The 13877-nt window shown below is 37.8% G+C and overlaps 1 protein-coding gene across 22 annotated transcripts in view; it reads right to left on the minus strand.

The window, feature by feature from the left end:
- Positions 1-13877, minus strand: part of ANK3 (ankyrin 3) — a 661480-nt gene that overhangs the window by 76656 nt on the left and 570947 nt on the right. For all 22 annotated transcript variants that reach the window (XM_072756074.1, XM_072756072.1, XM_072756071.1 and 19 more), the window contains 2 exons: positions 5774-5880; positions 574-798 (listed from right to left, as the gene is read on the minus strand). In XM_072756074.1, the coding sequence (XP_072612175.1) occupies positions 574-798; positions 5774-5880 (332 nt within the window). The remainder of the gene's footprint in view (positions 1-573; positions 799-5773; positions 5881-13877) is intronic.

Raw genomic sequence — 13877 nt, forward strand, 5'->3', positions numbered from 1 at the left:
GGGGAGGATTGGTAGGAAGGTGCAGTTTACTGAATAACATCCATGCAGCAGGAAGAGAAACGAGAAGGGGAAACTGTGAACAAACTGTCCGTCACGACAGAGCCAGCCTGATCAGCACCCAAGTGCCACCTCAGAAAACGAATTCATTTTTCCTTTTTGCAAAACACCGCATCACAATGGATTACCACCCTGAAAATCATCTTTAAAGAAGACGTGTACCCAGAGTAGCCATTGATTCAATGTTGGTGAGAGAGTTTCGGCATCTACGTTTTCCCCTAAGAAAGGTGCCTTGACTTCTCTGGGGGCTGCGGGGTTCCGTGCACTCACTGAGCAGAGAGCATGCTTCTCGGTTAGTAAAAGCTTTGACCAGCAAACTCAGTTAAGGAAGTATCAGCCTATTAGCTTTCCAGAGAGTCACACAGCTCTGTGACCTCTGACACTACTCGAAAGGTGTACTCGATCAAAATGGTCCAACTGAGTAGTTTTAGTGGTTAACTCCTTGAGTTAAAAGAGGGTGAAGAAAACCAAATATATCACACAAGGGCCAAGATAAAGATTGACAAAATCACTTACCCTAAAAATTGTGCCCCTGCAGGACCCATTTCTACCAGCCTACTGGCTAATCCCTCTCCTTCCACCATGGGGGGTGGGTTGGCCAGTTTATGTCTCTTTACCAGTCGGCAGGTGATTCGGGTGGGGGCCGTACACTTGCGTGGCGGGATGATGATTCTCATCCCGTGGTGACGGCTCCCTCTCATGGAGCCGCCTCTTGCATCCACCATGAAGCTAACCAGAAACCTGCAGGGAGAAGATCAGAACCCAAATCAAGGACAGAAAGAAACTGTCTTCACAGTAGGTCTTGAGAGTCAATGTTAAGGTTTAAAACCACAGACAATGTAGCTATCATTTCCTCTCTTTAAAAATAAACTGGAAGTGGATACAGTGGAGTCACATCAAACATGCCCTTCAGCCTGTGAACCAGGGAATAAGTGGGACATGACAAACTGCTTTTGGTGGGATGGGGCCCCGTAACAAGACACCAAACCCTTTGTCAGATGCTCAAATTGAGGAATGTTTCAAAGCTGGAATAAAAACTGGCTCTCACAGGACTGTCATGCACGTAAAACCCAAACCCAGACCATCTTATGTGGAGTCAGTGGATGACTTCAGCTATATTCAAGCATCATTTTTTTTTTCAAGCATCATTTTTAACTATAAGTGGTTTTAGCCATATGCTGACTATGGAATCTCTATCTCTGACAAGTCAGATGAAACTCCACAGTATGTCTTAACATGTACAACTCATAAAATAAAAATATGCTTAATCATACCAAACACTCTAATTTTTACTACCACAAAGCAGAATTTAAGGATAAAAGCAGATGGCTAGTTTTGCTAAGGCAATTTTGATGGAAAGGAATTTAATCTTTTCAGTATAAGTTTGGCTTTAAAACTGTTTAAAATAACTGACACTGGAGTATCTGTATAGCCATACAAAACGGAATATTTAGACTTTTAGAAAATGTCTCTAAATTATATACTCTAATTCCACCATTGGCCTTTCTATTAAAGCTAATGAAGAAAAATTATTTTTCTTCATGTAGATATGAAAATGTAAAGAAATGACTAGTATCTTATCTTTGTTATTGCAATTCCTGATTCCTATCACATGCTTATGGAGAGTCCTCCTCGAATCTTTGGTATTATAAAGCACTCTGGTGAACATAAGCTAGTAAGTCCGACATATGGAAGAGTGCAAGTCAAACAGGAGAACACACGTCCTTTTGCATCCCAATGTTCACATGTGAAAATGTGCTTATTACTGAAACAGCAGCAAATGTTGATAATTAGAAAATTATCTGAATATCTATAGTATTGGGCAGGGGTATAATCCTATCCATCAAAATCCTCTACTGAATATAGTTCATCTAAAAACAGTTCTAATATCCTGCAACAGATTTTAGGACCGTGCACGGAGGTCGTAGCTGGAGACCCTTTCCTCAAGAGTAATGCTTCTCGACCTCAGAAGAGTAACCTCTTCAACAAAGCAAACTGACCTGCCTCCCCATAGAGAAAGGCAATAGCACAGGGCTCGGTTTTTCAGCCAATCAGATGTTCAGAACCAACTCTGGTCATCAATGTGGTGTAATCAACTCCACACCCTTCTGGTTATTTTAGATTTAGCTATTTTCCTCTGGATTATGCATTTTTGTAATATTAGACATACTCTGAGAGGCTAGAACCAGTGTAGTAGTCAAAGTAAGAGGGGGAAGAGACTGATCTCATCAAAAACAAAACAAAACACACACCTCCCAAGTCAAAGACAAAGATACTTGTTCACTCGTGCAAGTGTTCACATGAATTGCTTCCAGTGCTAAATGATAACAAGGCTCACTTGAAACTGCTGTGGTGAGCCCACATTGTCTTAGACGTATTTAACAACTACCTTTACTCAGTAATGAAGGTAATAGGGCAACTTTTATAAAAGAAGCTAAAGACAAAACCTGATCCTTTCCAGCATTCAGTGGTGAAAATCAACTCATGATTGGATATAATAGCAACAGAATGGATTAAAATGATTCAAGATAAACTCTGAGGGGTGCCTGGCTGGCTCAGTTGGTGGAGCATCTGACGCTTGATCTCGGGCTCGTGAGTTCGAGCCCCACACTGGGTGTAGAGATCACTTAAATAAAATTTCAAAAACTAAAGATAAACTCTAGGTTTGAAAGTTTGGCTGTGTTAGTACAAATAAACACTGGAGTGTTTACAGTGGGAGGGCAATGTTTGTCCTAGCAACAAACAGCTGATCTCAACAATATAGATGGTAATTCAGATCAGGCCTGTCTTATTCACTGCTTGACCTGCAAAGCTGAGCATAGTTCCCAAACACAGTAAGTACATAATAAATGTTTACTGAGTGATCCACTGAACAAAAACTATTCTGTTAAGTGTGCTTCAGAATTGCACAGGTCAGAGAAGGTTACTAATACTAAAAACATATCTACATGAAAAAGATGTATATATATATATATGTGTGTGTGTGTGTATACACACATATATATAAAACACTTGTACTTGAGCAGTCTGAAGGCAGGTAGTATAAGAAGGTTATCTGTGTCAATATAAAAATATCCAAACTACAAAGAGTATCAGAACCAAATGGAAAAAATAGACCTTAGAATTCTGATTTTAACTATAAATTTGGAGAAGTTTTTCTCTGGGTTCCACATAGCACCCTCCAGTGCCTAGTTGGTACTCATTAGCAATCATTTATTGTTCTAAGGTTTTCAACTTCATAGAGCCAGTAGCCTGAGGAAAGGTGAGAATATAGGTTAAGCAGGACAAGGGTCCTATCATTAATAACATCATGAAATACAGTGATTTGTTTTCCAAACTCATTCCTTATATATTCTGTGCAAAATAAAATTTCATGCAATATAACTTATTAAAAACAAATCAAAAGTTGATGTTTAATCATATTTGTTGTACCTTATTAATATTTAAACTAAATCAGGAATTCTACGAATGATCCTAAAACTAACACATGAACGTTTCTAGTTTTAAGAACAGCGGGATGACGAATGCTGATACACTACAGACATTGACACATCTAACTGTGGGAAAACTTCACATAAATTAAAAATACAAAAAAGGGTGGTTCACATAAAGGACACAATTATCACCTTGAATCATACTGAGGAAGTGGAGAAGAATAGCTGCAAAATAATTTAGAAAGCAAATGGGAAAAATTAATGTAAGATAATTAGAAGCAAGCAACAGAAAATGTCAATGATAAGCAAAGGAAAAATAAAAACCATCAGGAAATGAAATCAAGGCATTTGGCATTTGTGGGACAACCTGGAAAAATATTCTCCTTTAGTGGCTACAGAAGCTACTCCATAGACCTGGTACTAGTGAATCATTTCCAAGTGTATACCAAGTTTATATTTTCCTTTTCAAATAAGCCCACACTAGCTGCCATTACTTTTGCTCTCCTGGACATGTCTATTGTTTCAATAAATTCAAGAGGAAGGAGAGGGAATTTGTGCATTCAAATATTTCATTTTCTCTGGTGTATGAGAAAGTTTACTTCTGATTTTATTATCCTATGCTCTCTCAACCTCTCATTTGAAGTTCAATCATTTGAAGCAAAGCAAAAGAGTTGACTAAATTAAACCCTGGTGCTTTTCTTTCCAATGTAGAGAATACAAGATGCTGGTTCTAGGTCTTTGTTACATGGTGACAATCCAACAAGCTTAATACAGAGAACTCTTGAATATGCTGTTTCCCAAGTAATCTACATTTTTCTTCTTAACTAATCTTTTCTCTCTTTTTTTTTTTTTTGCTTTTGCAATGTTAGATCCATAAACATCTAGTATCAATGGTATAAATATTTTAAGCAATTAAAACATTAATATTACTATAATTAAAGGTTTTTCTGATTGAGTTAAAGAAATGCAATGTTAATGAGTCAAAGGCCACCAGGTAGTTTATAAAGTCCTTTCATGGCAATTATTTCTTAAATGCTATTGCAACTCTTTGTGCTACAAGCCATAATTCTGTAAGAATACTTTAAATAACCTGCAGCCTTACTATGAGTCTGACTTTTCATCTATAAAATGGGGATAATGAGTAAAACCTAACTCAGAGTGTCATTTTAAGGTTCAAATAATTAAGATAATACATGTAAGACATTTAAGACAATGCCAGGCACATAAAAAGGTAAACATTAGTTATTACAATTTATTTTAATTAAAAGCAGCAGGAAATACTTCATATAATACATACAGCATTCATAAATGTTAATTATTGTTAATTTCTTTAATTGCAAACTAATCCCCTCTTGTCCTGGATCACAACTAATTTATGGCCTAAATGCCAGTTTCAGAGGTGAAAACACCTGGATGTTTTTATCATCTCAATTATTTCCATTCCATTTGTGTGGATTCAATTATCCCAAGTTTTAATTACCTACAGGTGAAGAATCCCACATCTAAATATACGCTGATTATCAATTCAGCAATTGCAGCAGGTCACCTCCCCCAGCCTACCCCAATTCTGTCACATGATGGGGTAGTAGAAAGGAGCCTGTCTGATGTGGTTTTTACCTCTGCACCTCTGGGTCCACCCATTGGTACACTCACTTTTTAAAAGTGAATTCCTTTCTTTCCTTTTTAAAATTAATTTATCTTCTAATTTAATAAATAATTATATAATAATAATTAAATAATTATAGAAAATAAATAAAATACTAATTTACTAAACTTAATCATAATTTTATTTCAGGAATGCAGAAGGTACCAAACTTGACCTGAAAACTTCGGGTTCAAAGCAAAGCACAAAGGCAGTCAGCAAGGTAAATGAACAGAAATACCTACATATTTTTTATTAGGAAAATGAGATATTCAGAAATAAAACATCATTTGAATAAGTAAAATTAAGGGACATGACTAGATTTATTTTTTTTAATTGAAAAGGAAAATTAAAGACCTGGAAGTAGTACCGAAACAGGCAAGACATTTTTTGCACCAATACTTTAATTCTTTTCCTTTCTAACACTGTGCAGTTTTCAACAAAAAACAGATATACAAATTTGCTCAGAAAAAAAATTTACTGATGACTTACAAATACACATCACATATACTCAGAAAGGAAGTCTTAGAAGACCAATATTTCATACATATGAAGCTTGTCAATATGAATTTATAATTACAAATAATAAACATAATGTTCATTTAATAGGATAAAGAAAAGTGACTTTTAGATTACTTACCCAGAATGAACTGGACTTGAGACAAGATTGACATTGTCCAAAGTATCTGCAGCCCAGCTATAATGTCTTAGAGAATCTGAATCAAATTCTCTTGTGAATGTTAGATGCTGCAAAATAAAATGATATATGGCATTAACAACCCACACAAGACACTGGCTTCTCTGTACCTACAAAATACACTTCTATGTCTCTAGAGGTCAAGATGGTCAAAATAAACAATTTGTACTTACTCTTTCATAGGTCTACATAGAAATTTCAAGAATAGCAATGAGAGTTTACTGATATATTATTTCAGTCTTTTAAGAAAACATCTTGAGTAACTGGCATGGTAAAAGGAATATCACAGTTTCAAATGGGAAGTAGACATAAATCACATCTGCTGATTACTAAAAGTGTGATCATTAGCTTCAAGAAAGGCATTTAGATGTAACCTGAAAGCGACTTTTCCATGAAACACGGTATACAACTGACACAAAACTATGATTATTTTGACTTGGGTTTTGACATTATTTCTTGAAGATGAACAATGTGAGTCTGTCAGTTCAAGGACGGTAACTGGTGGCATTAGTTGCTATCAATGCCAGTTGATAAAATTTTAGTTTTCAAGAAAAAATCAGAATTTTGTAAACTTTACATCTGTGATGAGCTTGGGGGAGATGTTAACTAATGTAATCCATTAGTTTTGGATAAGAAACGTATCAACAATATAAAGATTTGCATAAATTGGTAAAACAGTATTTTCCAAATCACCAATGAACTGCTAACCATGATTTCAACTACTTGAACATATAATTAACTCCAAATTAATCTTACAATTATAAAATTCCTTCCCATATCTGAAAAAAGAATCAATCTTGATAACTTTTGTTTCCAAGTGGAGCAGAGTAGCTAGTGGAAGGCTACCACTGGTGCCATACCATATAGTTATGGGCTCTGAGTGCAGCAGAGCACTGGGGAGACCCTGGAAGCTAGAGGAGCTGTACTCTTGGGGAGGGGAGGGTCTTGAAGAGTTGAGTGGACTTTTTGTTGCCATTTTTAACTTGGGTGCATTCGTGAATTATCAGTGTAGACAGAATTGGGGCTTTGTACATCCAGGGGGCACAACTGGGGAACAGAAAAACCAAGGCAATTTTAGTGGAGATTTGGGTGGCCTTCAGCATGCTACAGATTTCTGAGAAGAACATTTGCTGATTCTGGGGCTGTGTAGAACAGGAAGCTAGAAACCTAACCAGAAATTTGCTAAAAGGAATAGTGTTGCTTCTTGGCAGTTTCATGAGGAAAAGATTGAGTCTGGGACTTGTCAGGAGAGAGGATCACACAAGATTCTCACAGAAGGGTCCTCACAGAGGCCAGGGCAAACTAGAGGTAGTCTGAGTTTACCAGGGCTGCAAACAATTTTGCCTCATTTCAGCAAAACCTTGACTGGATTGAAATAATCTGCCACCACTCTATTTGCCTAGCAGAGGCAGGGTGCACCCTTTGTGCAGAATTACATCATCGTCGGGTGTGTCATGTCTACAAGTTTTTATATATCGTGTCCAGCATGCAGTGAGAAACTGCCAAGCATGGCCAGAGCACATGAACCAAAAACAAAATAAAACAGATACTGTAAACAGACCCCCAGGTCATCCTACAGTTTGAAGTAAGCAAATAAGAACTTCACAACAGCTATCTATGATTAGTATGTTAAAGAAAAGAGAGGGAAAAACAGGAAAGAAATTAAAAGACGGATAATTTAACAGAGCACTGGAATATATGCAAGAATCAAATGGGCATTTGTTCACTTCTAAATACGTCAGTTCTTGACAAGACACAATAGAAAACAGGGTTAGAAAATTGGAAGTGTAAATGGAAAAATGTACAAAGGAAAGGATTTAAAAAAAAGAATGGAAAATACAGAAAATTGTATGAGACCTGTGGAACACGGTGAGAGGTCTTCCCATGTGAAACTGGACTCTCAGAAGAGGACCGTAAGGCACTACATTGGAGGAGAAAACAACCTCCCTTTACTGGTCCCCAGACAGACAGGGACAGAGCCTCCAGGCAGAAAATGGGAAGGTTTTTTTTTTTTTCCTTAAGATTTTATTTGAGAGAGAACAAAAGAGGGAGAGAGAGAGAGTACAGAAAGAGAGGGAGAAGGAGGTTCCCTGCTGAGCAGGGACTCAATCCCAGGACACTGAGATCATGACCTGAGCCAAAGGCAGATGCTTAATCAACTGAGCCATCCAGGTGCCCCAGAAAAAGGGAACTCTTCTCTGGGATTTCCCAGTGACTTAGTATTCACTGGGAATTGGGATTTCCTAGTGAAATGTCCCCAGCTTCTTACTTGAGTAGAAATCATGGATGGCCAACTCTCCACCATGCAGCAAGAAAGCTTCCAACGAGCTTAGTGGTGCCCAAACAGTCACGAGTCACTGCACAGTTAAGAAGTATCTAACATGAGGAATAAAATAAATAAGCAAACAGTACAAAAGCAAATGGGAAGAAACAGAGGAATTTTAGGGAGAAGAAAGCTTAAAATTTTTCATTGAGGCAGCCCTGGTGGCGCTGTGGTTTAGCGGCGCCTGCAGCCCAGGGTGTGATCCTGGAGACCTGGGATTGAGTCCCACATCGGGCTCCCTGCATGGAGCCTGCTTCTCCCTTTGCCTATGTCTCTGCCTCTCTCGATCTCTCTCTCAATGAATAAATAAAATCTTAAAAAATTTTTTTTCATTGATATCCAGAGAGAGATGAGGTCTTTTGATGCTCATAAAGCAATAAAATACTTGAAATAAAACAAACAAAAAACCTAGAGAAAAAAAGAACTCATAGAAAGTAACAAATATAACAGCAATGAAATTGAAAAAATATCTAGAAGTTAGGGGGAGATTCTCAAATATAGAAAATAGGAGAACATACAAGAAAGCAGAGGATCACGTCAGAAATGTCAGAAATTTCAAATCCATTTCCTTCCTCAAAAAAAAAAAAAAAAAAAAAAAAGGTCCAGGAAGAGAAAATAGTGAAATAGAGGAGAAGAAATCAAAGAAACTTCCCAAGAGCAGAAGACCTAAGTTCAGAGTAAAAGGACTCACTTGGTGAGCAGCAATATAAATATAAAATCACTATAGCACATCATCATGAAATTTCAGAACTTGGAGACAAAGAAAGTGCCTAAAAATTTAGAGGAAAAATTATCACAGATGGCAGACTTCCATCAGACTTTTAACAGCAACACCTGAAGTTCAAGGCAATGGAGCGATTCCATTGTTCTGAGAGGAACAATGTTCTGAGAGGAAATGATTTTCAATCCAAAATTCTAAAACTAGCCAAAAAAAAAAAAAAGGTGTGAAAACAGAACAAATATATTTTCAGAAAAATAAGCCCTCCCTCCTTCAAATATATTTCTCATGAACTCTGTCAGGAAACTACTGGAAGATGTACTCATCAAAATGAAGGATTAAACCAAGAAGGGGAAGACACAGGAGCTGATCCTAAATTCTACATGGGCTAACCAGAGATTATGTGTTCATGTTAGTCTGGCTTTACTTACCAATTATATTGACTTTTGGAGACCCCAAACAACTAACCTTCAGAATAGGGCAAATATTAATATAAAATGGGTTCTGATGCTCACTTTAATTTTTCAGCAGACTATAATTTCTACATTTGGAGCCTTGAGGTTACTTTTTCACACCGGACCCTTTATTTAAAAAAAAAGTTTTAATAAATAAGTAATACCACTCCTTTTTGGTAATTACAGTAAATTATTTACCTTTGGTACTCTTAGAAACATGCACTGGCAACATTAATTATTGAAGCAATGAATTATACCATGCAAGGAGGTATCACCACCATCATGTACTATTTATGTATGTGGGAATGTGCCAGCTTCTAGATCCCAAGTCCCTGCCAGTCCTGCATGACTCTTTTACTCTCCAAAGTCTTTGCCACTCATTGAAACTTTGTCACCATACAAATGAACAAATGTACAATGAACAAATGTATTGGGTCAGAATGATGACCTCTATGTCCCAATATCTGCCCCAGTATTTTTTCCAGAGGAGTTTGTTTATGAGCAGACATACCAATTTTAATAAGCTAAACACAGACAAACAGCTTGCTCTTCCTACACTGCATCCATCTAAACACAAAACAAGGTAATTTAACTGAACCTATATTTTGTATAGAAAGAGACTAATTTGTAGCTTCGTTTCTGAGCTCCTGGTCTCCAAATTCTTATTTCTACAGGTTAGCATTTACTTAAAACTGAAATGTCAAATTTCACCTGTTAATTTATTTTAATAAACAATATGAATTCCAAAATGTTCTGACATGTTATTGTGAACGGCACCATGGTACCAACGAAAAGCTTTTCCTCTATTTGGTTAGTGAACAAATAGACATTTGAAATGATAAACAGGATATCACATTATGGAGATGGTTAAAAAAGATGAACTACATTGGCTCTGAAGCTTCCCACAGTAAGTAGGGTGTTCCCAGGACTTAATGGAAAAAGTTGGCAGACTTAGATTTAAAAATTGCCTTTGCGACTTGTTAATGGAGAACACTTCATCCCCACTCTAGAGTTTTCCATTTTGGAAAGGCAACTCAGTTGTGTAACCGTAGGCCTCTTCCTATCCTTTTATATTCACTTTGGCCCTGGAGATGTGGAGTGATTTATTTGGCTAGAAGATTGGGAAAGGTAGCTGGAAGGCTCTGTTTACTTCTCACGCCTGAGCTTGGTCCCAGACAGCGAACATGCATGTCCCTCTGGCTCCCCAAAGCCTACTTCCATGAGGGGTATGCCTGCCCCGGGGTTGGCAATGCAGGCCACCGGGGAGGGGATGTGCCTATTTCAGGGGTTCAGTTAACAGGCCTATTTGACTCAGACACTAAGCTAGCTCCCTACTTGGCCTCCATCAGGAATAAAGGAAATATTTTGCCTTTGACCTTTCCTTATCTTTCTTTACTGAAAGCCCTTTTGAAGATGCCCCAACATGGTTTCCTGGTTTCATGATCCTTAGTGCATTTCTTAGGTGTTCTCAGTCTTAGTTTCCTCATTTGCAAACTGAGGGTTGGTTGCTGTGGAAACTAAATAAAAATGTACATCAAAAATCTGGCACCAAGGCCAGTGTTGGCATGGAGTCATATTAATGTTTCTTTATATGTATAGTCATTTCTCCTTTTCAAAGGACTTTCATTCATATTAGTTCATTAGTTAAAATATGATAACTTTGGGAAAACAGAGCAAAAACAAAAATGTTCCAGTATCAGCACTGGTCCTTTACAGTTATGCCCACAGCATGCTTCTATCAAATCAACTGAGCCCATTTGATTAGAAGAATGCATCTTGTAAATGTGTAGGACTTACCTATTGACTCAAAAATGCTGAAATTTCTATGTTAACAATAGTAATGCCAAAACTCGTGTGCTTGACATTGAGCAGTGTTCTAGATTTTTAAATTCATTTATTCTATGAATCCTCAGAACCTAGTAGCACTGGGAGTCATATCATACCCATTTCACAGATGAGGAAACTGAAGTTCAGAGAGAAACTGCAAAAATTTGACAAACACAAAATCAACACCCTCCACCAGGCAGCTTTAGTAGGACACTGTGTTGAGGAAAAATTCACAATGATTTAATAAGACCTTTTACTCCCACATCAAAAATGACAATAAGCACACAAGAGTTTTCATCTTGGAAGTGATGTCAAGGACCCTATTAAAATCAAAATGCACATTATTCAATAGAGTCCAAAGCCTGACTAACGATGATATCACTGTCTCCATGAGCTTAATACTTTCCCAAAATAGTTTCTCACTAGCCCTATTCATCAGAGGAAAGAGAAGAGCAAGTACACACTGGCTTTACAAGAGGACACACCCAAATGCCCGGGTCTGGAAATAAACGTCTGGGCATGGAAGAAGAGAGGCAGGGGGCAAGAAAGTATATGCAAGGAAAATAAAGAACAACCTAATTAACTCCAATATTAGATAATGCTCCAGGCTGCCAACTGTCAAGCTCCAGTATTGGATGACACAAGGGAAAGTCCTTCTCTGTCAGCTCTGCTGCCCCTGGGAGCTAGCAGAAAGTAGTCCTGAAGATTTACTGATGGCCTGGACATGCTATTGTTAACAGCACCAGGTAGATGTCACAATATCGGGTCACATAAAAATCCAGTGCATCTAATCTGAAAAACTGTAAGTGCAGTTTAATTGAGAAACAGCTGGATAATGTCATGAGACTAGGAACCCATGAAAGGAGAGGCTTGCAAGGATAGCTTTACTGCATGGTCACAAACTGGACAGGACCAAGACAGGGGAACCCATGTGGGTGTCAGTTCCCTTAGACCAAGAAAACATGACGTGGGTTTGACTTTGGCTGTATCACTGCACTGTCCAGTGAGTGACAAGTCAGACACCTCACCGAACCTCCATTTCTGCATTAGGGTAACTGGTAGATAAGATTAACTGTCCCAATTCACTGTGAGCCTGGAATGACCCAAGCATTGTGAAAGTCATTTGAAAATTCTAAATTGCTGTAAACAGAAACACAAATTTTAATAACCCTAAACTTCCCAGAGTTTTTATAAGTGAAGATAAATAAGTTCTTAAACAGAGCATTACAGCCTTCTATGTAGCTTTTAGGAGAGCATATGTCTTATCAGACTACAGGAAGCAGCCTGCTGGATTAACAAACAATTGGGTATCTGGGCTGTGACAAATACTTGTGCGAATATCAACCTTTTCCATGGTGAGCATGCTTTGTCAGGTGTGTATTAGAGTGGCAGGCTAGTAGTCAGCAGCAGAATCGGGTAAGCAGACATTGGACCTAAATTCTAGTCTCAGCTCTATCACCTATTGTCACCTGATGTGAAGTGACACTGGGCAAGTGATATACTCCTCTCAGCCCCAGCTTCTTTGTCTGTAAGTGGTAATGATAGTACCTAGTCCATAAGGAACCTGAAAGCATGACATGAGATGATCCATTAATAAGATGTTGCGGCAGGTACTACAATAAGTATTGTTAAGTATTGAGATCTATAGCAGATACTGAGTGAAATGGCAAACTGCTACGGGACTGTTTGGACATCTAGTGTAACGAGCTGGAAATATTCTTTTAAGAAATGGATTCCATTAAAAAAAAGTCTAATACATAGTAACTGACAATAGAATGGTGGTAACCAGTGGCTGGGGGTAGGGGAAGAAGGGGCATATTGATCTAAAGGTACAAACTTGCAGTTATAAGATTAGTAAATTCTGGAAACCTAACGTACAGCATGGGGACTGTAGTTAATAATAATGTATTATATTCTTGAAATTAGCTGAGAGAGATCTCAACTGTTCTTACTATACACACAAAAATGATAAGTATAGGAGGTGATGGATATGTTAATGAGCTTGATTACAGAAAAATGTATACATATATCAAAACATCGCCTTGTACACCTTAAAAAATGGATTCCACAAGAGAAAGCCTGATTTAAGCAGAAAATAAAATATAAAGGCTTACTAAAGCAAGTCCTTTTTTCCCTAAAGTATTTCTTTTCTTGATGTCAACTATTAGCACCCCCAAGATTTATTTGAGACTAAAAAGCAAACCACGGAAGCTGACTTCTCTGGGATTTCAAATCTGATTGATTTCAAAATAATTTAGCTACCAATTTCCATTAAAAAAGGTGAATCAAGGGATCCCTGGGTGGCGCAGTTGTTTAGCGCCTGCCTTTGGCCCAGGGCACGATCTTGGAGACCCGGGATCGAATACCACGTCGGGCTCCTGGTGCATGGAGCCTGCTTCTCCCTCTGCCTATGTCTCTGCCTCTCTCTCTGTGACTATCATAAATAAATTAAAAAAAAAAAAAGGTGAATCAAGGTCAGCATGGAAGCTGTTAACATAACATCCAGCTCAAGTCATCTAAATTAACTGTTCTACCTTAAGAAAGTCACAACACCCACCTGTCTGCCTTGAAAAAAAAAAAAAAAAACATAATCTTGCTGACCAATCTGAGAGAGGTGTTGAATGGATCACCTGAGTAATGCTGGCAAAGCACTCTAGAGAGAAAAAGCAGCATATTAAATGTCACTAGTCAAAGGTGTTTATCTTCCAGGGGACTATCTCTAGC

This window comes from Vulpes vulpes, chromosome 4, assembly GCF_048418805.1.
Source record: "Vulpes vulpes isolate BD-2025 chromosome 4, VulVul3, whole genome shotgun sequence".
NCBI classification, from domain to species: Eukaryota; Metazoa; Chordata; class Mammalia; order Carnivora; family Canidae; genus Vulpes; species Vulpes vulpes.